Genomic DNA, 26,216 nt, shown 5'->3' with positions numbered 1-26,216 from the left:
AGGGCCAGAACATGAGCCCTGCCCCTATCTCTGTGCTCATTGGCTGCAGAGTGTGAGTGGCCATCTCTGTGATTGGCCAGGACTTGGAGGCAAAGTCAGGGATGGAGGAGGTAGAGAGAAGGGGGAGAGGGCCTGCCCAAAGAGGGGGAGGGACAGAACGAGGAAGAGGGAAGTAAGGTGAGGAGAGAGTTTAGGCTTTTACTGTTCGGAGGAAGTAATAAAGTTACATTCCATTAAGCATGTGTTCAAGAACATGACTCACACGGCCATAATAGTATTAAAGCACTTCATATCATTTCATTAGATAGTCATTTGGGTTGGGAGCAGGTGACAGGTGAAAGAAAGGTTTAAACACAGGACAGAGGTCAGGGAGCATAGTGCCTTCGGGGGAGGGAGGAGGTTGGACGGTGATGTTTGCCATCCAATTTTTATTATAGGTTTTATTACAGGTGCTGCCTGTATGGAAATGGGAGTGACACCGGTTTATACACCCATCATCTACCGCTTATCCTGTATTCAGGGTCGCGGGGGGGCTGGACCCGATCCCAGCTGTCATTGGGCGAAGGCAGGGTTCACCCTGGACAGGACGCCAGTCTATCACAGGGCCGACATGTAGAGACAAACAACCATTCACTCTCACATTCACACCTACGGGCAATTTAGAGTCACCAATGAACCTATCCCCATCCTGCATGTCTTTGGACTGTGGGAGGAAGCCGGAGAACCCGGAGAGAACCCACGCTGACACGGGGAGAACATGCAAACTCCACACAGAAGGAACCCCAACCCGACCCGGGAATCGAACCCGTGATCCTCTCGCTGTGAGGCAACAGTGCTACCCACTACACCACCATGCAGCACTGGGGGGGGGGGGGGGGGGGGGGGTCCAATGAAATTCAAATGTGTTGGGTTGTGAAGAGCAGAACCGTGTCAATGACAGGACTCCCTCTCTCACACACACACACACACACACACACACAAACACACACACACTGTGTAGACAGTGAATTTTACGTCATTGTTACAACAACAGCTGTCTGTTGTCTGGCCTCTCTGGAGAACAACCACAGACAGAGACCGTCTGTAATCCTGTATACTCCTTTTATAATCCTGTATACTCCTTTTATAATCCTGTATACTCCTTTTATAATCCTGTATACTCTCTAGCTGCGGAGTCGATTCCCACCTGAGTACTGGTCTACGGGCAGCAGTGCAGTTCGATAGTAGAAGTTTACCGACACGTTTGTGCCTCCTCGTTCAATTTAGAATCCATTTCCTTTGTGTTAGTTCATCCAGGTTCATTATACTATTTCAATAGTTCAATTACCTTCACTGATATAGTTTCCCCATGAGCGAGCGCAGCCGGCGTCCAACAGTCATCCCCACCATGATGTTGCGGGTCATTGTGGAGTCTCATTCTTCCACGGTCCTCTCCATGTGTAGGCTCAACACTTCGGTTCATCTTGGCAGGCAACAAATGGATGTTGAGTAAAAGGAAAAGCCTGTGCTCCTGAAGACGACTGTCCTTCCAGAATAGCTGAAAAAAAAACACCAGCTGAGACACACCCATACTCACAGAGCCTTGAACACACACACACACACACACACACACACACACACACACACACACACACAACAAACAGAAACTGAATGTATAACAAGACTCACACACCTCTTTCCCCTAAGGACTGTCCATACAGGAAGACTCTGAAAGAGGTGAGGGGCCATTTAGGTTAATCAAACTCAAATAAAAGCTGATTTTAAAAAGGGATGTAGAGTAATTGTTGTATAAAGTAGAGGAGGAGAGTTTGAAGGACGTAAGAATGAAAAGAGACAGAAAGAGACATTAAAGGAAAGAATGGCTCCTCTATTAGTCACATTCTGTGTCGAGCTGCAGATTCAGCAGCCCAGCTGTGTTCGCTGCATTGAGGAGTTGAGAGTGCATGTGTGGTTTAACTGTGAAGCTATTGGTCACTACTAGGACAGTGAGGGATTATCGTGCTGTGTGTGTGTGTGTGTGTGTGTGTGTGTGTGTGTGTGTGTGTCGTAGCCCTCGACTAGTAGTATTCTAACATGTTAATCCCTGGCAGATTAGCTTCTGTCTCCCTCCTGTTAGCACGCAGCCTCTCATACTAATACATTACCTGCCTCCTTTCTTCCATGCGTTTCCTCCCTTCACTCTTTCCTGTTGTGTTGTATTTGCTTTGCATTATCTTCTGTATTCCTCAAACTCTGCTGCTTTCTTCCCGTCTTCATCTTCAACACATCATGTAATCTGGCATGAATGGATAAGCATCACACTGCAGTGTTGTCAAATCAGTCATTGGGATTATAATTCCACTGCATAAGAAGTCTAACCATCACATTAAGAAAGAAATATATAGTATATAATAAATACTGTATATAATATATACTGTATACATCCATCAGGCAGACCAGATCACATAAAGACACCAGCGAAAGGGCAAGGATCCAGCAAGACGGATAAAGCACACAGACAGAATGGCACAGATGAGACAGACAGAGAGACAGGCAGAGAGACAGGCGGAGAGACAGACAGGCGATCACAAGGACAGGGAGTCAATCCAGATTGACCAAACAGAGCGCTTGTTGTTTTTATTTATAGGAAATGGGGGCCAGTGGCATTCCAATCCTCCTCCTGCCCTTCATCAATACTGAGATAGTGCTGATTAACACACACACACACACACGCACACACACACACTCACACACACACACATAACTCTTTGTCTCGCCCTTGTACATCACCATATTTTCCGAATAGATTGTCCTGAAAAATATAAAAAGCAAACATTTATTAAATTAGTGTGAAGGAAGCATCGGGCTTAAAGAAAGAAGAATTTATTAATGCAAATTACTGCAGTGTAAATGTTGAATAGAAACACTTCAAATATAGGTGTGTGTGTGTATCAGTAATGTTACCATGACGACGTATACATCCAGATAAAGCGTTGGCCTTGCGTATGTTACAGGGTGTGATTTTTTTACATGAGCGTTCGTTCTCTTCTAAAACTAAGTACTTTGCTATCAAAGGCAGAATCTAGTCGCTGGCGTGTGACACTGTGGCATATCTGATGCTGATTGGTCAGTAGAGGCCTCGGGTTTAAAGCCTCGGGTACCAAATGAGGGTAAAGAAATAAAAACATTTCGTTTGGCCAAAAATACATATACAAACATCGCTAAGCCCACAATAGAAACATCTTAGAAAGGGTCTCTCAAATAACAAATAAGGTTTTCATTTTGTAAAAATCCAGTAATCTGAATCCAGTTCTTCAAATGATATTGGGGCCCTTTTGGCCCCGCGGTGCAGCACAGAGAGTTCCTGGTGGGAAGCCTGTGAGGGCTCATGGCGTGCTCTGCATGTTTTAGGTGAAAAGAAGCCGTTGGTGAGTCAACTCGTTTCTGAGGCAACAGCTCTGCCAGACCTTCAGATGGAACAGCAGTAGGGGGCTTTGGCATCCCAAAAGATGGGACAGAAATAGTTTTTGCATCATGTGAACATCTCCAGCTTCTGTCTGGCCAAAGCTGTGATGAGGGCGGCGCCCTTCCCGCTGCCTTCCTCTGTTGGCAGGAAGGTCACATGACACTGAGGAGCCAAATCTCTGGCCGTCTCTTGGAGGACTTCAGAGAAACTAGAAACACAGGCAGAAAACAAAGCGTTTAGTTTTCATAAGAACAACCTTGTCCCTGCAGCGCTACACGACTACAGTGAAGAACTCACTGTGGATGTAGCTTGTAGAGTGTCCCGTCCACCCCGACCGTGATGTCCACTGTGTCCAGTCCTCGGTTCTCTCTGATCTTATCCACCACCGCCGCCATTCCTGCCCCACACAGCTGGGCTGCACGACGTGACACCGCGCCACATACCTGGACCACAATGAAGACCATTATCACCGCCGCCGTTGCAACACTGCACAGACTGTTGGCTGAGCCAGAACATATCATATCGCTCCCGAAGCACGAGAAAGAACCTTACTCAATCCCAAAGGGAGGTTGCAGCAGTGAACATGATGTTCCTGGAAGGGTGGCACAATGTAAACTCTTAACCTCCTCCGGCATTTCAACAAGAAATAGGCCAAAGGGTCTCAGAATTATGACACTTTTTATACATTGTTTACAAGGTTGAAAAGTTGAAAAAACAATAATGATGGCGGCATTGCATTTAGTGTGTAGTTGCATGTCTTGCACACTAGCATGGCTTAACAGGGAACCTTGAATGGGACGATGAATGTTGGTCAACCAGGACACACTGCATGTAAGTGAGTAAGTTAGTACACTAACAATGGCAAAATATCAAAAACAATTAGTTCAAATATCTATGTTTGTGCTGCAGTCAGTTATTACTGTAAACACACACACACACGCACACACACACACACGCACACACACACACACACACACACACACACACACACACACACACACACACACACACACACACACACACAGCTCCTCATCCACAAACATGACGTAGAGTTGCTCATCATATCTTCTTCCTACCTCTTTGACGATGATGGCATCATCACAGGTGCTGTCGAGCCCCAGCTGTTGGAGAATAGCTCTGACCTGCAGTAGAGCCATGCGGTCACTAGGGGGAGACAACACAGGTTACAGTAAAGAGCCACACATTTACACATATGTACACAAATAGGTCATACATGCAGATGGACACACAAACAACGTCTCCTACCTTTCTATCTGTGACAGGTATTTGGTTTGGAATATTCCAGGTGTTTTTAAAGCGTCAGTGACTCGTCCTCTGAACAGCAAACCTTCTCTGGTTAAATCCAATAACACCTGACGAACGATTTTTCCTAAATACATTCCACTAGTCAGCTTTTCAAACCTGCACACACACGAAGACAAAGTCTTTGTGAGATGGATACACAACCACGGTATTAACACAAACTTCAAAAACATCTACAGGTATGAGAATGTCCTCGTATGGAATCAAACATCAGTAACTGCTGAAATCCTGAGACGCACACAATCAACTGATCAAACATCACATTTAATCTGTGCATCTTTTATGACCAAGCATTGTGCACAAACACACACACACACACACACACACACACACACACACACACACACACACACACACACACACACACAGTGTTTCCTACCTTTGCTTCAAAGGGTTCAGTGAGTTTTGGTCGACGTTGATGTCGTATGGCGTGACGATGTCATCCAGAGACCCATCATCTCCCAGACCTCCCCACTCTGTGTTTATACACATCTTTGGTATCTCGGCATCCCCCTCCTTCGTCTCTCCTTCCATCCCGTCCTCCTGCTGGGAGCGGGAACAAACGAGGGAGTCAGATGTATCGTCCGGAGATGAATTTAACATCAGCCCACCACACGGTGAGTGTTTTAGGAGACTTCTTCTACCTCTCCATCAGGCTCTTCTCCTGTCTGCTGTCCGATCTTCTCGATGTTCTTCAGCTCCTCCATGTAACAAACGTTCGTGCCGGTTCCTGTGAAACATTGTGAATCATTACATTTGCAATAAGGCAAGCATTCAGATTGTGTTTGTCGTACTCGGCAGCTCGTATTTAGAGACAAAGTGCACAAAGTACACACAAACATGCGTTTCTATTACAGCACTGTGAGGACCGACTGATGAATGCTTTTGTTTGTCTAACCATCATAACCACAACCCCGAAAACGAAGGTCACATACCAGCAATCAGTCCGATGTCACACTGCTGGTCTTCGTAGGCGCAGCTCATCATGGTCGCCACCGTGTCGTTGACGACTGCCGCGATGTCCAAGTCAAACTCCTAAACATACGTCATCATCATCATCATCATTGACATACGTTTGTCGGTGAAGGTGCAGGAGAATCATCATTCATTATTTGGTTGTGTTTTGGCTCACGTTGCGTCTCTTGATGGCTTCCCTCAGCAAGTTGACGACATCATGTCCTTCACAGTTTGTGGCTTTGAAGCCTTTGGTCCAGCTCACCAACGTACCCTACGGACCAAACAGGTCGAAGACGTTTCTCCTCAGTGATATCACAAACTAAACCGACAAATCTGAACTCGAGAACCACACTCTGTTATCCAACACTCACCATGTCAATGGCTTTCTGCTCACAGGGGAAAGAGAAGGTGAAGCCTGCAGGAAGTTGAGCGTTCTTCATCCCCATGTAGTCCAGGAAGTCACTGACACACTGGGCTATATGATCAAACAACTAGAGACAGACAAAGAAGGGACAATTATTCATGCAGTGCTGTCAGAAGTGGAAAGTCAAATTAGTTGCCATGCAATGGGTTGCTTAATAATTCCAATACTCATGAACTCATCATCGGTATTTCAGGAAACCAAGTGCAGTTTCATGTGATGAATCTTCCTACCACTGGCCGTTTCTGTCTGGATGATTGATTCACTGAGTCCTACCTCTTCTCCACTCCCCTGCATGATCTCCGGAGGAACCGAGTAGATCTTGCTGTAATGTCGGGCGTTCTGTTGCCCTTTTTTAAAATTCACCAGCAATGCTCTGAAGTTTCTTCCTCCAAGATCCAAGGCAAGGTACTTGCCATGCTCTGGAAACACACACACACACACACACACACACACGTAGCTTCGTGATGATCTGTTTTCCATGATGCTGGTTAATTTATTCACAATTAAAGAAATGAAAGGATTTGAAGTGATGATGGTCATGTGTTTGACTTCCTCACCTGTGCCGTCAGGTTTCCGGTACACAAAGGAAGGCAGCATCTTGATAACAGAGGGTCCTTTACTCTTTAGCCCTGCTTCTAGCCCCGCCCTCATCCGGGCCTTGACCAACTGGAGCTGCTGTTGGCTCAGTCTGAAGGGCGACAGCTTCTCATCCACCTGCGATACACGTACACTGTATTATATATGTATTAATTATGATCAAATGTGTAAACACACAAACTACATGCAGTACAGACACACACACACACACACACACACACCTGCCGCCTCTGTGATGCCAGGCGTTGGGCGACTGCTGTCACCAGGGAAGCTCCTTTGCTGCTGCCGCTGTCTGAGAGCACAAACCTGACGTTGCACTCGTCAGGAAGAAGCCGCCGCACCACTTTATGGAGACGTTTAGGATACCTGAAGAGAAGGAGTCTGAAGTTTAACCTGGATGGCGGGCTGTAACAGTGACATCACTGAAATCTCAGATTTATGTCGACGTGTGGTGCATAAGACTCCATGGTTATCATCTCAGCCGTTATACGAGTGACTGAGTGAGTGTGTGACGGCTGAGCTCATTCTGCTGCAGCTCACGATGCTGTAGGACGTCTGTTTGACTTCCACGCTCACACGCTTCCATCCACTTCTGCATTTACACTATCATTTTTACTATCTTCTTGCAGGTCAGAACAGTGGGACCAATGATAATTCAATGTATCTGCTATTAGAACGGGACTAGTAGGGAGAATTATTCAACATACTGTATCTCCAAATGAAAAAGGCACCACAGACACATTATTATATAAATTGAAATTGAAGACTAATAAATGTAGTAATTGCCAGATAAACAAAGGCCATAATTACACCGTTTTGCATGGGAATTTAGCAAATATGTACATTATAAATGGACTCTTAAACAATATTTCAGTTTCAATATAATACAGCGATCTTTGTCAATCCCCTAACTCCCCATCTGAAGCAGATTCCATCTGAAAGTGGTCCGATTAATGCGGAGGATTAAGTTGATGCTGTGGGGTTGGCCTCACCTTAATATATTATTATCACGGATAATATAATATAATAACTTACTGTGGATGTGTCTTGTACACAGTTCCGTCCACGCCTACAGTGATCCTTAACGTCCTCACATGTTGGTTTTTCTGCATGCGAGTCAGTATGGCAGCCAGTCCGGCAGCCACCAGGTTTGAGGACCTGAAGGACACGATGGTGCCGACGTGTTGAACAGCAACACAGTCGTCGGGTGTTGGAGTCAAACCAAGGGTCACGAGGATGTCTCTGGTGTTGTCCAGACCACTTTTGTACCTGAAACAGAACGGTGTGTATTATTGCTGGTTTCTACACAGGTGATACAGACGATACGATACAGACGGACAAAAAGATCACTTACTCCTCCATGGCTGCTACATGTGCAGTGCTTATCGTCCCTTTAGTCCTCAGGGCATCAGACACATGTCCATTAAACAGCTTTCCCGCTTTAGCCATCTTTAATACGACCAGCCTCACCAACTCTCCCAGATACATCCCACTGATCATCTTCTCGAGGCTGCAAGAAGAAGAAAAGAACCGAGGGGGCTTGATGTGACACAGCTGATGCTGTGTCACATCGTGACAAAACACAAAGACCCTCCTCACATTTGTTTCCCGGGGTTGTTGGAGGCTGCGTCCACTTCCCTGTCGAACTCCGTGATGTAATCATTCAGAGCCCCGTCGTCTCCGAAGCCTCCCCACTCGGTGTTTACACACATCCGGCCCTCGTCTCCCTCCACCAGGTCGATGTGACGGAGCTCCTCCATGTAGCAGGCATTGGTGCCCGTACCTAAACACACAGGGGTTTCCATATTCATATAGGAACTACCTCTGGTTACATGAATGCTCTATGTTTAAATAATCACAATATGTTCAACCTTACCGAACCTTCAAATTCAACCTTAATCCTAAACTAACTTTAATCTGACCCCATTACATTTACACTCAAAAACGTCTAATCAAAGACACACAACACAATCACTCCCTCACACACGTGCAGTACTACAATTAACCACTAGAGAGCAGCAGTGCTACTAAAGCTGCACAACAACAACTTTATGATTTCATGGGCCAAAAGAATTCCTGATAAATAATACCAAAGCTATCAATGTGTTCCAGTCAAATCCCGGTGTAGTCTTAGGATCAATACTCACCAACGATGAGTCCCACTTCACAGTTCTTGTCCTCAAAACTGCAGGTCACCATGGTGGCGACCGTGTCGTTAAGCATGGCTGCCACCTCCACGTTCATCCCCTGCACAGTGATTACCAGGTAAATGCATCATCAGCCACATACAGGTTGTATACTGTAGAAGGGTTTCAGAAGAAGGGTCATATACAGGTACGTAACAGTAGCTCCTAGTGAACACAGGCAGCCTACCCCAGTTCTGTCAATAGCAGCTCTGAGGGCCTGGACCACATCTTTACCCTGCAGACCTCGAGCCCGGTAGTTCTTACTCCAGTTTAACAATAATCCCTACAGAGAAAGAAAGATAATAATAAGCAAGGTGCAGGTCATGAAACCCAGATGGATGTCGAGTGCGTTTACCTGATTTAGGGTGGACTGTTGACAGGGGAAAGAGAACGTGAAGGCCAGAGGTTGTTTCTCCTCCAAACTGATGTTCTTCTCGTGCAGGAAGTCCTTCAGAGACTCTGACACATGGTCAAACAGCTGCAGACAAAGAGTGAGGGAGACATGAAGATGGTAAAGATGAAGGCTTGGAAATGTGTTACCTTTTCAACCCCCCCCTGTTCTTGCAGCCACCTCAAAACCAACACTTCTGCTCCAACCCGAGTCCAAAACGCTTCTGTATTCTGTCCCCTCCAGAAATCCACCTCCCCCGGTTCTCTGTTTTTCACGTTTCCTCCCCTTCGTACCTCTGTTCCTGCCCCAACGACGAGCTCCTTGGGCATGGGGTAGGTCTTCTCCACCAGCTCCACTCCTCCACTCCCCATCCCCGTGCCCTGTCTCACTTTAACTTGGAGCACCTTAAAAGTGGAGCCTCCGACATCCAACGCCAGAAACTGTCCTTTCTCTGCAGGAGTGGTGAAAAGAGTAGTGTATGTATGATATGTTTCTCCAGAACACACTGACCTACAACAAACAGCCTGGGAAGATGTGGAAACCATTAATGTCACCTGATCCATCAGCAGTGGAGCGGACATGTGTGGGCAGCATCTTCACCGCAGCGGCGGCGTTGCTCTCCGCCGACAGTCCCTTCTTCATCTCAGCCTGGAAACGAGCCGAGATGTCGCTTAACTGGTTGTCATGGAGATGCATGGCGTACAGAAACCTGTCCACCTGAAAATAATACAGAAACAGAGCAAACAGTCAGCAGACAGAAGCAAAGAGAAAAAATGACATCCGTTCATTCTCCATTATCTCCAAATACACTGGTTTGTTTTAGCTTGAAGGTTTGCATGAGTCTAAAAAGCCTGTGATACTTATCAAGAGCTCAAAGGTCATTTAGTGGCGAACAGTAACCTGATCAAGGGCTTGATTGAATGTAATCAGAGACATAGGAGAGTATGGACTTATTTGCTAGCAGTGGTTGGGATTTAAAGGGTGTAAAAAGGAAAATCTCTGTTTTTTAGTCGAACTGACATACAAGTACTTTGTCTGTGATACGACTTTTTGTTTGTTTTTGTTCTGTGTTGTAAAAAAAGAGACAGATATTTGATTCAATGATTGAAAATATAAACTATTGCTGTGTTCTCATGTTAAAAGGACTCAGGCCGGGCGTCCGACTGCTCGTCACACTGTTTGTTTTTGAGTGTGAATATGTGCAGCGTTGGCCCTGAGAGTGTGTGTTGATGGGATGGGGCAGATGGACACTAGGGAAAGGTGTTAATCATTGCTCAGGAGACGCCTGGTGGCAGTAACCCTTGGTCGCCTGTTTGCAGCACAAGCTGCCACCTTATCTTTGGATGCACAAACACAAGTTGTAGGCATGTCTGTAAAAATCCATGCAGGTCAAGCGCTGTTGTACAAAATATACTCCATATTGAATGATGCAGCATTACAGTGCAGCAAGTATACACCCAGTCTGGGATTAATAAAGTAATTCTATTCCATTCTAAGAAGTTTACATTTGAACTTCTAAATAACTAAATTGAAGACTAATAAATGTAGTAATTGTCATATAAACCAAGGCCATAAATACACCGTTTTGCATGGGAATTTAGCAAATATGTACATTATAAATGGACTCAAACAATATTTCAGTTTCAATATAATACACCGATCTTTGTCAATCTCCTAACTCCTCATCTGAAGCAGATTCCATCTGAAAGTAGTCCGATTAATGCGGAGGATTAAGTTGATGCTGTTGGGTTGGCCTCACCTTCTTTGTGGGGTCCTCCTGGAGTTTGGAGAAGTAGGAGGCAACGATGTGAACAACAAACATCTTGATGCACTGTGAGAACTCCTCCAGTTGGTTTGTTAGTCAGTGCACGGTGAAACTGCAGATACTCCAATGACGGGATGAAGAGAAAGGCATTCGGTGCTATTAAAGTATAAGAAAGTTTTCCCTCCTGAGAGTCATGAGCGCTGCCAGGATCCACTGAGCAGAGATTAAACTCTGCTCCCAACTTAACTCAATGATTAACAAGCAGCCAACCCCCTTGATGCCATCATTTCCTCATATCTCCCAGCTCAAACCCGGCCCTCTCTCCGTCTCTGGTGACTCTACACCTTTACTGACCATCTGACCTGAATAACCAACACACAGTATAAGCAAGGTCGTACTCCGCAACGGTAGCAGCACACCTAGACATCACATACGCATGCTAATCAGACAAACATGTACAAACACAACATCACATTCTAGTGGAGCTCCCAAACTTCCCATAGATATGAAATCAAGAATATTTATTAGTTTTGATGGAATGAAGACATTTGAACTCCAGACAGCTTCAATGAAGATTTGTGAGAAGATGATACCACAAACTTAAGGGACCTTAAAAGGAAAACAAAAAGGGGGAAAGGCAGTATTTTAAAGGAATAACTACATAGTGTACAGGGAGGAAAGTCTGCCACATCCGTGGTTTCTAAGTGAGACTGTTCCATATGAACTCATCAACACGCATCGGATTACATCTCTACTGTGTGTGTGTATGTGTGTGTGTCTCTGTGTGTGTGTTTTCACAGTTTTTAATCAGTTTGCGAGGAGATCCTCTATTATTTCTAATAGATTTATTTCTGCTGCCACTGACATGGGAGAAAACGATGCAGTAAAAACAAGTAAATCGCATGGAAACGTCCGATCCGGTGCAAATCTCCGTGCTGACCAAATGACCATAATCAAACAATGCCTTCAAACTAAATGTTGGCGTTTTCACTTCAATGACCTAAAAGCTTTCCCTCCAGGGCCGGAAAACGTGATTCTCCTGAACAAAGGCATCAGTTATGGATCTCCATACCAGCAGTGTCTTCATTTCTTCTTCTTTTTCCTTTTTCCTTTGGAATTATTGTGATGGTCTATATCCAGTGCGCTCTGATTGGTGAATTCCTGCTTCTGATCTTTAGACCACTCCCTCTGCAGCTGCCGGAGCAGGTCAGGGGTCAACAGCCCGTCTCTCACCAGGCGACTGGCGAGGGAACTGTCCATCTGTCCGGAGCCTCTTTGTCCCCTCTGACCGCTGTGAGTCACGTTATTACTGCTGGTGCTTCCACTGCTGCCAGCTGCTGGTCCACGCCTGCCGCCTTGTGCCTGCAGCGGGTCAGTGATGGTCGGGTCGGTGGCTCTGATGAGACGGGTGATATTTCGGACGCCCTGTTGTATGATGTCGTCGAGTTCCCGCTGGGTTTCCCGGACCATGGCCGTGTCTGGAAACATGTCCATGAAACGGTAGCTGGAAAGAAGAGGAAATGTGTCGATGATAACGAGGTGGTTAAGTCACACAACAACTTCCCGTCATGATCCCGATAATATGAGAAACGTGATATTACCTCAACCAGAGGTAAAGATCCAACACATCGTGAACGGCTTCCAGGTGAACCAGGTCTTTTATGTTTTTGGGTGCAGACAGAGGCCAGCTGACATGGCGACAGACCCAGTCAAAGGTCAGGGGTTCGTCTCGACTGAACTGACGGGCAAACTGGAAGAGAAGCAACAAGACTCAGGTGAGCTCACCACGACTGTAAGTCCAGGACAGCATGCCAAGCCTAACACAAGCAAATGGATTAGTAGGCTTATTCACACCATAATTCAAATAAAGGCCATACCAAAGCCATGACCAATCCTAACCCTTTCATTACTGTAATGAAATACAACGTGACCCTCAATCTCAAAGGTTAGTTATTGATTCCTGGAGATAACCTTGTTTTGACTGTACAATATAGCCATAAAGTGTGAGAGCAAAGGTAAAACGAGCTATAAAAGGCATTCACCAACAGTCAATCTCTGAATCGGTTTCTGTTGTCTGATTGTTACGTCCCCTCAGTGTCGGCCATGTATTCTCTGAAACATCATGTGTATACGTGACAGATAGGAGGCTGGAGGAGATCTTGATTGTTCTCAGTCGACATTTTTCAGGACTGGACTTTGCTAAATTCCATGACTTGTTCAGGATTTGCCTTCTTCCCATGCCTACCTTTAGGAAGGAGGTGCATACAAAGGGTTGTTTCTTGTTGATGGGAGCCGTGCAGAAGACATAGCGCGCCCTCAGGTTGAGTGGGATATGCTGAATCATATCGGCCAGAAACTTGAAGTCTTCAATGTTGCAGACAAAATACATCCCGTCCACTTGAGAGAGGCTGACAAATATGTCCTGCCAGAGAGAGACGGAGGAAGAGGACTCTCTCAGTTTGACCAGAATGAGAAGAGGAGTGATAAACCAAACTATAAGATGTAAGAGAGTAGGCAGCAGAACTTACAACAAGGTTTGACAGTGTGGCATCAGGGAGATGATAGGCAAACATCTCTATCTGCTCTGCTGTAGGATGGAGACCTGCCGTCTGTCACACATTTAAACACAATGAAGCTGGGTCCTTCTGGGTTTACGGAAGAGTGTGTGTTCGATTGTTTGTGTGTGAATGATCACCTCTATGGGGTCGACAGCGTGGCTGAGTATTTCCGTCAGAATGGGCAGATCATCTCGGTGCATGGTGGTAACTTCTCCCTCCGTAAACTTGGAGGAGAACCTGGGAGACGTGACAGAGGTTTAAGGTGTGTGTGTGTCTCTATAATGAACACTCTCCCTCCTTTAACCCTCCTCAATGAGGATTATATGCGTGAGAATGAGACCGACCTCCCTGCACGGCCAGATATCTGCAGAGCTTGTGATGTGCTGATGGTCTCCATCTGTTTCTCCCCTTTCTCATTAATATTGGGCTTTACCAGACTGTTGAAGATGATACGTTTTATGCTCCTGGGGACAGAAGGGATGAGAAATGGATAAACATGAACCCAGTTGATGGAATCCACAAATGCTTGAATATCAGAGAATCGTTGATGCTCTTAAGTAACATTAAAATAATGTTACACTCAACATGGAGGTTGATAGAACATCTCCATAGAATGGAGCACAAGGGAAAATACCATATATATACATATATATTAATACAGTGTGCATGATGGCACTTACAGGTTGAGGCCCATGCCGATAGCATCCGTAGCAACCAGTATCTTGCAGGGGTCTTCGGGGTCATTGAACTTCTTGGCCTGCGACAGCTTGGTGCCTGTAAATCACAGCAAAACGTGGTCTCTGTTTTAATAAACATTAATAAACATGCAGATGCTTGATGGATGTAAACACATATGCATTGGGATATGATCTTAATCTTTACAGCCAACTTGAAGCAACAAGGACCAAGTTGACATATCACACAAACCTGCATGTATCTATACATCCTGGTCCAAAACCACTCAAAGCTCACCTGGAGGTAAACTCCCATAAATGACAGCACATTCCAGCCCTCTGGCCTCAATCTGTCTGCTTATGGAGTAGATGTCATTTTTACTGAAGCAGACGATGCAATCTCCTGGTCTCAAGTTGTCTAATGACTCCACAGCATGATCCAAGGTTTTGAAGGGAGTTAAACGCTTGTAGGTGTTGACCTGAGAGAGAGAGGGAGGGAGGGAGTGTAAGTACACAGAAAAGTGTGGTTGTAAACATTAAAACACTCAGTGATCGTCTTCTCGTCCTGCTCCACAGCCTCACCTCCACCTCCTCTCCAGTGGTGTACATCAACTCTCTGATGAAGTCTATGGCTGCAGGTTCTCCGCACACATGGATCTCCTCTGCACAGAGACCTGCACAAAAACCAAGATGGCGGCCGCTGAAGTTACATGACAAAACTAATGATTTCATTAAGTAATTATCCTGAATGTTACCATTTTAAATTAAGTGTGAGTTTTATTAACTCACTGGTAAAAGAACATTTTAAATGATACTCACTGGTTTTGTGTGTGTGTGTGTGTGTGTATGTGTGTGTGTGTCTGTGTCTGTGTGTGTGTGTGTGTGTGTGTGTGTGTGTGTGTGTGTGTGTGTGTGTGCGTGTGTGTGTGTGTGTGCGCGTGCGTCTGTGTGTGTGTGCTACTAACCCAGTAGTGCTCTGGTCCATGCCCAGCCTCTGGAAGGATCTCGGATCATTTGAATTTCATCGATTACAGCCACCTCATCTGAAGACAAGAACATTGTAATTAAATCTCTTAATATTCGAGGCGACGCCATCTTCATGTTGATCAATTAACAGAATTTCCATCAGGGCTTAAACGTTTACATGAGAAACATTTGGTTCTAGTGAATAATAAAAAAACATACCAGGAACACTTCTGATTTAGCCGATACAAAACCGATATGGTTTCTTGTTCCCTTCATGCTACTTGACTGAAATGTTTGCATGTTTTCCTTTACTTACAAGGTGTGGTGACGCTGCACATCTCAATGGTACAAGCCACATGACCAGCCGCCCGACCGTCCGAGTCCATGAAGGTCCTCTCCTCTCCGGTTACCAAGTCACACGGCACATCCTGCAAATCCACACAGGGCGCGATGGCCAGCAGAACGTGAGGAAGATGCCTTCTTAAGTAAACACAGAGGTTGGGAATGGAGGACACACATGCAGTAGTCCTCCACCAGACCTTCAAAAAGACAAACACGTACGGCGTTGTTGCTCTTCTCAAAGATCTCGTGGGCCAGAAGTTTCAGGGGCCCACAGTAGACTCCAGACTTCGCAGCCAGGTAGCGCTGGATGGCTTGGTAGGTTTTACCACTGTTAGTGGGACCGGCATGGAAAATCACCTTCCTCTGGATGGCACGAGCCTCCGGGTACCTGAAGAACACAGAGTAACATTGTTACGACACATCAGATGTATAAACAGTACATACAGTACACGTGCCTGACCTTATAATATGATTCTGTATATTAGAATATTATAACACTTACCAGTTAGCAGGGACTCTGAGGTCTGAGATCTTTCTCAGGTCATCCATACAGTCCAGCATAGGAAAGATTTGCCTGGCATGACGCATGAAGTAGGGGTAGACATCATCAACGTGACCTGGTGAACCACAGAAATTAAAAGTTAATTGCAGTGTGAATTTACTTAATTCATTCAACGGCAATCACTTGGAAACAAACCAACCTGCTCCAGAGCAGATGTCACTGAGGATGATGTGCAGATCGGCGGCAAGTGATGTCATTTCCAGAACATATTTCCTGAAGCTGATGAAGCCCTGGTGGAACAGACGAGCTGCAAACACACAGAAACACAAAGCAGCTGGTTAGATCTGTGATGCATCATAAGGAGACTTCAGGCTCAGCATCACGCTGAGACCGGCGTCGAGACTTCAGGCTCAGCATCACGCTGAGACCGGCGTCGAGACTTCAGGCTCAGCATCACGCTGAGACCGGCGTCGAGACTTCAGGCTCAGCATCACGCTGAGACCGGCGTCGAGACTTCAGGCTCAGCATCACGCTGAGACCGGCGTCGAGACTCCAGGCTCAGCATCACGCTGAGACCGGCGTCGAGACTTCAGGCTCAGCATCACGCTGAGACCGGCATCGAGACTTCAGGCTCAGCATCACACTGAGACCGGCATCGAGACTTCAGGCTCAGCATGACACTGAGACCGGCATCGAGACTTCAGGCTCAGCATCACACTGAGACTGGCATCGAGACTTCAGGCTCAGCATGACACTGAGACCGGCATCGAGACTTCAGGCTCAGCATCACGCTGAGACCGGCATCGAGACTTCAGGCTCAGCATCACACTGAGACCGGCGTCGAGACTTCAGGCTCAGCATCACGCTGAGACCGGCATCGAGACTTCAGGCTCAGCATCACACTGAGACTGGCATCGAGACTTCAGGCTCAGCATCACACTGAGACCGGCATCGAGACTTCAGGCTCAGCCACAGCTGCTCTCCGCCGACACGGACACTAGTTTATTCTTTACAAGATGGGACATGATGATGTTTTAAATAACCCTAGTGGAGACTGAGGTTATGACGGTATTAACATGTGTTGGTCTGTGACAGGATGTGTAGTCTTCTCACCGTCCAGGCCGTGGTCTGCTGCCAGCTTCTGCATCTCCTTCTTCTTATAGAACCGATTGAGGACTTTCAGCAGTTCATCTGAAGCAGAAATCAATATGTTCCATTAAGAGTGAGCAGAAAAATAATGCTGTGCCTTTGAGACAGAATGGGCGTCGTCACCTGGAGGTCTGACACCTCCACAAACCTCCAGGTGACCTCGGACACCAGCTGCAGTGAACTCACGCTTATCGAGCGGCTGCGTCAGCTCCGCCCCCACGCCGCCGTCGGCCGTGGACGCGGTCTTCAGGGGGACGGGGACGAACAGAGACGTGTCCGGGGGCTTTGGAGGGGAGCTGCTGGATGAAGCGTTCCTGCTGCGAGCCGCAGAGCAAGCCGGGTGTTGGTGCAGCGACAACCCCGGAGACGGGGCTCTACTGCCGGCGGCGGCGACGCGCGCAGTCCGGCAGCTGATGTGGCGTCGAAGCCGAGAGAACACGTACATACACCGGCTTCCTGACATCGCTGCGGGTCGCTGCCCCGGTCAGACGCGGGCTACTGGCGCTCCATGCTGGCGGAGCAGGCTTCCATCAGGAGGTCAACATCTCTCTTCCGGCTTCCACCACGTGGGACAGGACCCGGCGGCTCAGGGCTGCCCGCCAATGTGCCTGTGTTGAGCGGTGCAATATCTGTATTCATTGTTGTGAAAGAGACACCATTTTTCAAATGAATTAATATGACGGAAAACGACCATTTATTTCAATATTATGTGGCAACAAAAAGCGCGATGTAAACAGGAAAGGGCGGGTCCTCTAGCCGAACCCGTAGATCGTGTGAAAGGAGCCTGGCTCGCCGTCTAAAACTAAAACTTTCTATTTGTTTATGCCGAAAAGTACAGGGTGAAGATTGGAGGCCTATTTATGTTTGATTAATTAGATTAGTTCATAAAATAGCCACGAAGAAAATGCGTGTGTATCGGTCCATATTCTCCTCTAATTTAGCATTTCCTCTGTCTATTAGCAGGCCTGTGGAATTAATTAAACGTGACATATAACCCCCCAACAATTAGTTCCCCAGGTGTTAACCAAATAGAAATATAAGGTATATTATCCTACTGGTAAAGTTGGATACATTAATTCTTTATACAGAACAATGGTGAACAATGGTACACTTACGACTATGTGTTGTCTTAAAGAAAGAGTGTTGTTCAAAAGATATTCTGTATAAATTTTCTTTATTCACGATTCATTTTGGCTAGATAATTGAGTTTGGTGTATATACACATATCACACACACGCACATGTCGATGGCATGATTAGACATTGCGTAAAGATTAACATGCAGTACATAAGACAGGGGCAGAGTTTTGGCATTTCAATTTTCTTCATTACCTTTAAAAAGGTATTTAAAGTACACCAATAAACTCTACCTGTACAGTGTTTAGAAAGACAAGAAGATATGTCTGACAGGCAGAAAGAAACCGTTACCTCCAAAAAAAACGACACTGTTCCCAAACAATAAACCAGATTTCAAAGGAACGCATACAGCTGAACTCTCGGATGCTTTAGGTATTCAGAGGTTTATGAAGTTAAGCCTATAACATGGCAGCATGACTCGCACATGAAAGACAAAAAAGCAACCAAATATTGTACTTCGTCAGGCCAATCCAACATGTGATGGATAAATGAGTGTTATTTCTATTACAGACACAGGAAATCTCTGACTGATATTTAGTCTCAGCTTTCATACCCCTTTGAAACAAAGTTAAGCATCGGAGGGGAAAGTGCAAAACTGGCCACAGATCAGAAATGAAGGGCAAATTCAACCTATACGCAAGACGGAGAGCATCACCGGACTGTGCGAGTGTGTATGTGTGTTTAAAGCAGGACCTAAACTGCCGGTCTGAGCGTCACAGTGGAATATTGTTGGGCTTTACAGTATATTGATACGGCATCCCTTCCGGTGCATACAAATGCAGACAGGAGCCATTTCTTAGCATTAGCATGAAACTTATACCAAACCAAGAGGCTCAAAAATACAACCCATAGAAAAGAAAGTGAAACAGATCAGAATCATTACATTTTTCTACTGAATCATAGGAAAAGAAAAAGCCCTATTCATGTAGTGATGACATTCATTTTCGCCAACTTCCTCAACTTTGAACCGTTATCTTTTTTTCCAAGCTTTGAATTCACGATATTGAATAAATCAATTTCTTAAATCAAGAGAGAGTTAGCTGAGGGAACCTAAATGTTCACTCAAATTACAAATAAAAACATTTTATATTACACATATTTTACAAATTCAATGTGTCACCTATCTGTTTTTTGTAATTTGGGTGAACTGGTCCTTTAAATATCTGAGGGGAAACAAACGGCAAATGGTTTCTATTCTTTAAGATTAATCATAAACAGCACTTTAAAGATCAAACAATCCTTTAGTAACCAGACAGACCTCATCAGTGAATACATACTATAATCTTAATAGGAGATTAAAATGTAACAAAAAATTATAGTGAACAGTGATTTTTAGTGTTTGATGCTTTTAAAGCCGTCACGATTAATCAATAGGAACTGAAAACCAAACCATTGTGATGATCGATGAATTGTTTCTCAGGTTCTAGTTTCCCCAAAGTGCATTTGCTGTGGTTCTCCCTGGTGTTTAATTGTAAATTGAATATTTTTGGACTGCCGTTCAGACAAAGCAAAAAAACCTTTGCATTTGTGGCCGCGAGCGCTGGGAAATTGTGATGACTCATCTCAGCTTTTTTCCTGACATTTCATAGACGAAACAATAAATTAAGTGAGAATGAAAATAATCAATAGTTGCAGCTCTAAATTATTTCTATTTACTTAAATGATTTTATGAAATAAATGATGCTGAAAAGATCATGTCGATCTTCAATCAAACATTCCTCGTATGGAATGAAATGTGGACTGGAACTGGAAATATGTAAGAGGACGTTGCTCAAACATATTTGACATTTGAAGATGAAAGATTCAATATATGTCAAGATGGGCTAAACAGACGTTTGCATGGAAGGAGGAGCCTGTGGACTGTCACAACAACACACTGAACAACAACTGGGCAACCCAGCTAGATGGATGAAGAGGAGTGGCATCATCATAGTTTAAATAAACACAGAGCGTAGCCTCGTATGCCCTTCGTTCAGGCTGATCCTCATATGTTGAATACTTTAAATCACTGGCTCAACCTTCCAAACTATACATGTTGTTGAGGGGAGTAGGAGGGAGGGTCAGTTAGTGCTGTCCAAATATGCAAACAAAAGAAGGTCCTGTAGCAAAAGAAAGGGATAAATGCTGTGACGGTAATCTGTAGCCATCTCCTCTTTTCATTTTGCACCTGTTTCATTATGCTTTCAGCAAATTAGGACTGTATGGCTTCACGTGTGTGTGTGTGTGTGTGTACGTGTGCGTGTACGTGTGTGTGTGTGTGTGTACGTGTTCAGTCTGAGATGCCAAGATCAAATAGGCTGCCTCACTGCACCTTATTTGGGTCGGTGTGATTTCTGACGTTTAGCTTTCAGCCTTCTCGGATCTTATGCTCGTGCGTCTCTATTGTGTGTGTGTGTTGTGTGTTTCTGTCCTGGAGGAGGGTGTGAAGGTGGTCGGACATCTGAAGCCGTGGAGTGGTGACTGGGGCGTCTGAACGTATGTTATGTGTATTCATGTATACAATTCTCAGTCCAGGGAGTTGGTGGGGCAGCCCTCACACCTCTGGCTGTTCAGCAGTGAAGAGTTGGTGTGTTTCTGTGTGCATTTTTCCAGTTCAGAGCATCGCAATCACATCTCCGGCTGCTCTGCAGTAACCGGCTGGGTTCGGGGCTCGGGCGACTCGTAGCGCTGGTGGAAGTTTCGTTTCCTTATCTTCTCGGGCGCTTTTCTCCACAAAACGATCTCCTAAACACAGAGGCAGGAGAGAATGAAACCTTCAGTAATCCCAATTAAAATTCTCATGGCTTTGTTTACATTCAGTGCATCTCTCAAAACCTCTCTTACAAATGCGTTACATGTGTTTCCTTCCTCCACAGTATGCTAGAGAAACAGTTACAGATCCCATTTCACTGAGATATACACTATTCCTGTGTGTGCTACCTGTTGTTTAAAGTATCTTCTGTCCTCTTCATCCACCAGCACCAAATTAAGGAAGTAGCGTACGGAGAACTTCTTGTTGACGTCCCTCATGGTGGGCGTCAGGTCATATCCTGGAAGGAAACGGAAGATGTGATATGCTGCTGCTCAATAATTAAGTACAAATGTGCTCTTGCCTCTGTAACTGCAAGAGAAGACAAGTTACCTGCCAGGAACAGTCTGATGGGGATCGATTCTCCTTTAACTGGAGCTCCATCCATGATTTCATACTTCGCAACCGTCTCCGTCTCTGTAGTAGTACTGGGACCTAAAACGGAGGTCAAAGATGACATAGATGTTATACATTGAGCCAACGTTTTACAGGTGGTGAACTACATGTTACCACAGCATCCTTCTGCTGGTCCATTCACATGTACCATCCTTGTGTTAAACGTGGCCACCCCGGATTCTTACCTATGCCCGTTATCTCCTTCTTGATGAGCTGTAGCTCCATGTGTTGGATCTTGATCCTGACCAGCAGGAAGTAGATCTTCCCAACAATCACATCCTTAAGGTGGTATCTAACAGAGAGACACAGTTTTTTAAACAGCTACTGAAACACACGTAATGCATCGTAACACAAGCCAGTGTAATAATAATGAAAGTTGTATTAATAACCCAGGAGACTCCTGCTGTCAGCAGACGAGCCAGTTACTGCGATTACTCTGAGCATGACAATTCATTATTCTGCACTGGCAGCTGTGACAACGTGCAAGCTTCACATCAACAACAACAGATGCTGCAGAACTTCCACTTTAGTCTGTGTGCTTCTGGGTGCAACTGTGACGAAATCGTTTGTGACGTCGTTGTCTGTGACGTGAAGTTATCGTCTGTGTGGCGTTGTTGTCGTCTGTGTGTCGTTGTTGTCGTCTGTGTGTCGTTGCTGTCGTCTGTGTGGCGTTGTTGTCGTCTGTGTGGCGTTGTTGTCGTCTGTGTGGCGGTGTCGTCTGTGTGGCGGTGTCGTCTGTGTGGCGTTGTTGTCGTCTGTGTGGCGTTGTTGTCGTCTGTGTGGCGGTGTTGTCTGTGTGACGGTGTTGTCTTTGTGACGGTGTTGTCTGTGTGACGGTGTCGTCTGTGTGACGGTGTCGTCTGTGTGACGGTGTCGTCTGTGTGACGTGTCGTCTGTGTGACGGTGTTGTCTGTGAAATTGTCGTCTGTGTGACGGTGTCGTCTGTGTGACGGTGTTGTCTGTGACGGTGTTGTCTGTGTGACTCGATGTATGTGACGGTGTCGTCTGTGTGACGGTGTCGTCTGTGTGACGGTGTTGTCTGTGAAATTGTCGTCTGTGTGACGGTGTCGTCTGTGTGACGGTGTTGTCTGTGACGGTGTTGTCTGTGTGACTCGATGTCTGTGACGGTGTCATCTGTGTGACGGTGTCGTCTGTGTGGAACCATTTGCCATTTATCTTGCAGCGGCAGAACCCCATGTAATGTGAGCAGCAAAAACATCAGATGTATGAAATCAGATGATCGGCTGGTGACCGCTCATGGCTGATCAGCTGAAAACAGGATGGTTTTAATCAGCAGCCAATCAATCGGTCCATGTCTTGTTTTGTGGTTTTGCTGAGGAACCAATAAACAATTCACCAGGACAGTTAAAGCCATATTAGTCTTACTTGGATTTATTGTATTCAAACTCAATGTGCAGACAGTCTTCTATGCCGACCTCCATCTTGATGGAGTTGTTGACGTCTGGGTAGGTGGCTAACTGGTGGACAATCAGCTCATATTCCTTCACCAGGTCAGACAAACGGCGAACTATTGTCACCCTGAGGAAATACCTGCGAGAAGAACACACAGACATCATCCCCACGGCATCAATCTGGGAGAGTCTATTCCTTCTACTTCATATATGCACATAGCTCATTCCAAACACGCTGAATTTGTTTTCATCATATTTTGACTAGTCAGTGCAATTGTCATGTACTATTGTCAGAATAGGTCTGTTTCTGAGCGGTATTATACATAACTTGGGATTATTTAACTTAATTCAATTGATTGAGCAATCACAAAAGATATAAAATGACAAGAACAAATGTAAATCTTACAGTTGGCCACGCAGTTTGAAAAACACTCAAAAAACAAAATCGAATAATAGTTATATTTTTGAACCTAGGAACAAAAATGATCAAGAATTCAATGTATTTCCTGTATCAATCCTGTGTAAACAATGTGTAATAACACACCTTAGTCTGACATTGGCTCCAGTATAGGACTCATAGGGCTTCTCCACCTGCATGAACTCAAAGTCGTAGCTCCGGTTCTGGGTGAGTTCACCAGGTAGAGCCAACTCTTTCACCAAGTCCACGAACTCGTGGGTGTTGCTCTTATCAGAGAAGAGCTCTGAAATACAGCAGAGTGCGTTTAGAATGATGGCGTGTATTTAAAGATTAAACACACTACAGAAAAGTGTTTCCATTAGTTCGGTTTAGATTACAAATTCTTTCGACACATGAGTCTCATCACCCGCCTCCTCCTGCAACTATAGTTGGAGTGAGGTTTAACTCCACCATGGCAGGCTGCACATGACTACCACATGCTCGGCTAAACCTTCTGGCCACATGAGAAAGCCAGCGGCCTACTGTTAAACTGTTATCTAGCTGCAAGCAATGCATTCAGTTAGCATTTCAAATATCTCATGGAGCTAGCTGCCTAAGGCAATTTAAATGTTGAGAAGGATATATCCGTCAGAACCATCAACAATTACAAATCTCCCTACACTGTACACCTCTTGAAAAAGAAAGGAACATGGAGAGATTTCAAATAAAAAAAAGAGTTATAAATGCACCACGTAATTTACCTATCTGTCCAACAAACTCAATGCGGATGCCCTGATGCTCCAGTCGCTTTCCTCCCTGCTTCACATTGAGATTCACCTGGAGAGGAAATGATTTGGATGAGATCAAGTATCACATAGACCAAAAAGCACATTAGATAGACAATATATAATACAATATTACCAATTTATCACTATATTTTACTGTGAATGAGAAAAACTAGAATATCCTCTCTTTAAATGCCACAAAGACACCTCTGACAAGAGCTATCCCTTGTTATTACATATAGATTGGGTGCCCCAGTATTACGTAATAAAGCTTATATATCAGCTGATACATTTGTGGATTCTAAACATAGATACACAAAGTGAGAGCCAATATTTCACACACGTCAAATAAACCTTAATTTCCCACTAGGCTCAGTTAAAGAGAGCTCCCAGAATAGACTGCGGTGTGGTGGAGACGTCCATTATCTGCTGACTGAGTACTGGGAACTAATGAATACAATGATAGCATATTTAACTCACGCAACATATAGAAACGCCTCACTGAACCTTGTGGCTCGCTGCAAAGCCCTTCATAAATAATGTAAACTCAGATTACCTTGCCAGACACAGACTCTCCATCGTAGAACAGGTAGTGTTTCTCCACCTTCCCATCTTCTGTCTTCAACTCGGCTGTCTTCCGGCTCTCTGCATCGTTCAGCAGCACGTCTATCTCACACACCGGCCCGAACAAACCTCCCAGGAAACTCTGAACACGCAAAAAGCACAGCAAACGCCCATTTACACGCAGAAACAGACCATTTAAGAAATGCAATATCAACTTGTTCTAATTCCACTAAATGAGGTTTGTCAGAAGAATTATGTAAGTAAACTGGGAGGCATTGGAGACAGAAGTACCTACTCATGTGAAAAGCCCAAACTGAACCATTTTAAACAGAATTACAGTTGATCTTTTTAGTTATTTGTTTTTTAAATCTTCAGGGTTCATCTTTCTGGAAAAGCTGCAGTTGACAAGTCAAAAGAGGTCATTGTAAACGCTGGACATTGTACATAAATGTGACAGGATTAACATGCAACAGGACTCTGATAACAGTCAATATGTGGTTTTCTGCAATTAATCACACAAACAACAAACAGGCCAGATGAGTGTGATCTGTGCACAATCACAGTGTAAAGTCCGTGTAAATCCCCACACAGATTTCTCTGTGATTCCCACACTGATCACTTATCTGCGTGTTGCAGATAACACACACACACACACACACACACACACACACACACACACACACACAGAGAGAGAGAGAGAGAGAGAGAGGGCTCATCTGGGACTTCTTATGAGTCTTATGAGCGGAGCAACAACACACACCTACACCTGCTTGACTGAGCAATGCGAGGTCAACACACTTCCCTGACATGTCGGGAATCCAAACCGTGTCACACGGCACAATCTCACGTTACGTCCCGCTAACCAGCGCCGCTGCTTACGGGACGTTCCCCAGCCCACCGACAACCAACTCCAGTTAAAACGGAACTAACACGAGCCGTTACCGGCCAGCCGGTTCGCCCCCGCCGAGCGAAGCTGCGGGGCCGTGAGCTAACTAGCCAAACATCACGGGGAAGCAGAGGCGGCCTCGCAGCGATGCTAATCCGACCCGGCCGGCTAGCTCTCCCGTTAACAGACTAAACGACACCTGGCATCCGTGTAAATCCCTTTAATGAACAAACAGCCCGGTTCGTCCCGGTGTAGTACCGAACAGCTGGTTTACACTCACCATCTCGGCCGTCTAGACAGTTGAAGCTAACAGCTAGCCTCTCTCCGCAGCCAGTCTGTCGAACCAGGACGTAGTACCGAGGCTCGCCGTCATGTGACCCGGGTCACGTGTGCTCGGGAGGGGGCAGGATGGAGACGACAGCACACTTCCTGTATTATTCAGAAAACAAACATGAAACCCCAGCATTCAGTGTGGAGCAGAAATCAGAGTATCAAATCACTTTGTGTGTATTTCACAATGCTGGGTGACCCTCACTTAATTCTAGTACACAATCCTTAAAACAACATGCCCCA

The 26,216-nt window shown here is 45.4% G+C and overlaps 3 protein-coding genes across 6 annotated transcripts; all 3 read right to left on the bottom strand.

The window, feature by feature from the left end:
• Window positions 1-2,801: 2,801 nt before the first annotated feature.
• LOC311013166 (hexokinase HKDC1-like) lies at window positions 2,802-11,265 on the bottom strand. 3 transcript variants are annotated; one of them, XM_084009123.1, is made up of 21 exons: window positions 11,083-11,265; window positions 9,878-10,040; window positions 9,617-9,774; window positions 9,288-9,410; window positions 9,120-9,215; window positions 8,894-8,993; window positions 8,346-8,529; window positions 8,101-8,256; window positions 7,782-8,015; window positions 6,968-7,112; window positions 6,707-6,863; window positions 6,423-6,568; window positions 6,097-6,216; window positions 5,901-5,996; window positions 5,704-5,803; window positions 5,404-5,498; window positions 5,148-5,314; window positions 4,712-4,867; window positions 4,522-4,609; window positions 3,743-3,888; window positions 2,802-3,653 (listed from the first exon to the last, which is right to left on the bottom strand). In XM_084009123.1, the coding sequence occupies exons 1-21, from the start codon at window positions 11,143-11,145 to the stop codon at window positions 3,512-3,514; spliced, it is 2,835 nt and encodes a 944-aa protein (XP_083865249.1). In that variant the 5' UTR covers window positions 11,146-11,265; the 3' UTR covers window positions 2,802-3,511. The 3 variants fall into 3 exon arrangements, with proteins under 3 accessions (XP_083865249.1, XP_083865250.1, XP_083865251.1); XM_084009124.1 differs by having other exon boundaries at window positions 5,413-5,498; XM_084009125.1 differs by having other exon boundaries at window positions 5,148-5,311; window positions 5,413-5,498.
• A 329-nt stretch (window positions 11,266-11,594) lies between these two features.
• On the bottom strand, window positions 11,595-17,949 carry supv3l1 (SUV3-like helicase). Its single transcript, XM_084018243.1, has 16 exons — window positions 17,466-17,949; window positions 17,244-17,321; window positions 16,330-16,437; window positions 16,131-16,245; window positions 15,848-16,016; window positions 15,603-15,714; window positions 15,286-15,363; window positions 14,903-14,994; window positions 14,619-14,799; window positions 14,327-14,420; window positions 13,991-14,110; window positions 13,784-13,883; window positions 13,617-13,697; window positions 13,334-13,510; window positions 12,690-12,838; window positions 11,595-12,592 (listed from the first exon to the last, which is right to left on the bottom strand). The coding sequence occupies exons 1-16, from the start codon at window positions 17,740-17,742 to the stop codon at window positions 12,172-12,174; spliced, it is 2,352 nt and encodes a 783-aa protein (XP_083874369.1). The 5' UTR covers window positions 17,743-17,949; the 3' UTR covers window positions 11,595-12,171.
• Window positions 17,950-18,437: 488 nt separating this feature from the next.
• On the bottom strand, window positions 18,438-26,062 carry vps26a (VPS26, retromer complex component A). 2 transcript variants are annotated; one of them, XR_014597593.1, is made up of 10 exons: window positions 25,924-26,062; window positions 24,750-24,899; window positions 24,170-24,245; window positions 23,556-23,712; window positions 22,986-23,150; window positions 21,785-21,891; window positions 21,537-21,638; window positions 21,335-21,444; window positions 20,661-21,139; window positions 18,438-20,620 (listed from the first exon to the last, which is right to left on the bottom strand). XR_014597593.1 is itself a non-coding variant. In XM_084015306.1 (9 exons), the coding sequence occupies exons 1-9, from the start codon at window positions 25,924-25,926 to the stop codon at window positions 21,023-21,025; spliced, it is 987 nt and encodes a 328-aa protein (XP_083871432.1). In that variant the 5' UTR covers window positions 25,927-26,062; the 3' UTR covers window positions 18,438-21,022. The 2 variants fall into 2 exon arrangements, 1 of the variants encoding a protein (XP_083871432.1); XM_084015306.1 differs by having other exon boundaries at window positions 18,438-21,139.
• Window positions 26,063-26,216: the final 154 nt, after the last annotated feature.

Source organism: Eutrigla gurnardus (genome assembly GCF_963514095.1).
Source record: "Eutrigla gurnardus genome assembly, chromosome: 1".
NCBI classification, from domain to species: Eukaryota; Metazoa; Chordata; class Actinopteri; order Perciformes; family Triglidae; genus Eutrigla; species Eutrigla gurnardus.
This window is presented reverse-complemented; position numbering and strand designations above follow the sequence as displayed.

Coding starts and splice junctions, on each gene's coding strand:
- LOC311013166 (XM_084009123.1), bottom strand. CDS start 11,145: ATGTTTGTTGTTCACATCGTTGCCTCCTACTTCTCCAAACTCCAGGAG. Junction 8,016..8,100: donor CATGTAGCAGCCATGGAGGA/GTAAGTGATCTT, acceptor GTTCTGTTTCAG/GTACAAAAGTGGTCTGGACA. Junction 5,315..5,403: donor CTGATGGAGAGGTAGAAGAA/GTCTCCTAAAAC, acceptor TCCCGCTCCCAG/CAGGAGGACGGGATGGAAGG.
- supv3l1 (XM_084018243.1), bottom strand. CDS start 17,742: ATGTCAGGAAGCCGGTGTATGTACGTGTTCTCTCGGCTTCGACGCCAC. Junction 15,715..15,847: donor TTGAGAAGAGCAACAACGCC/GTACGTGTTTGT, acceptor GTGGATTTGCAG/GATGTGCCGTGTGACTTGGT. Junction 13,698..13,783: donor ACGCTGTCGACCCCATAGAG/GTGATCATTCAC, acceptor AATGTGTGACAG/ACGGCAGGTCTCCATCCTAC.
- vps26a (XM_084015306.1), bottom strand. Junction 24,246..24,749: donor GAGAGTCTGTGTCTGGCAAG/GTAATCTGAGTT, acceptor TTTCCTCTCCAG/GTGAATCTCAATGTGAAGCA. Junction 21,445..21,536: donor CATCAGACTGTTCCTGGCAG/GTAACTTGTCTT, acceptor GTTTCCTTCCAG/GATATGACCTGACGCCCACC.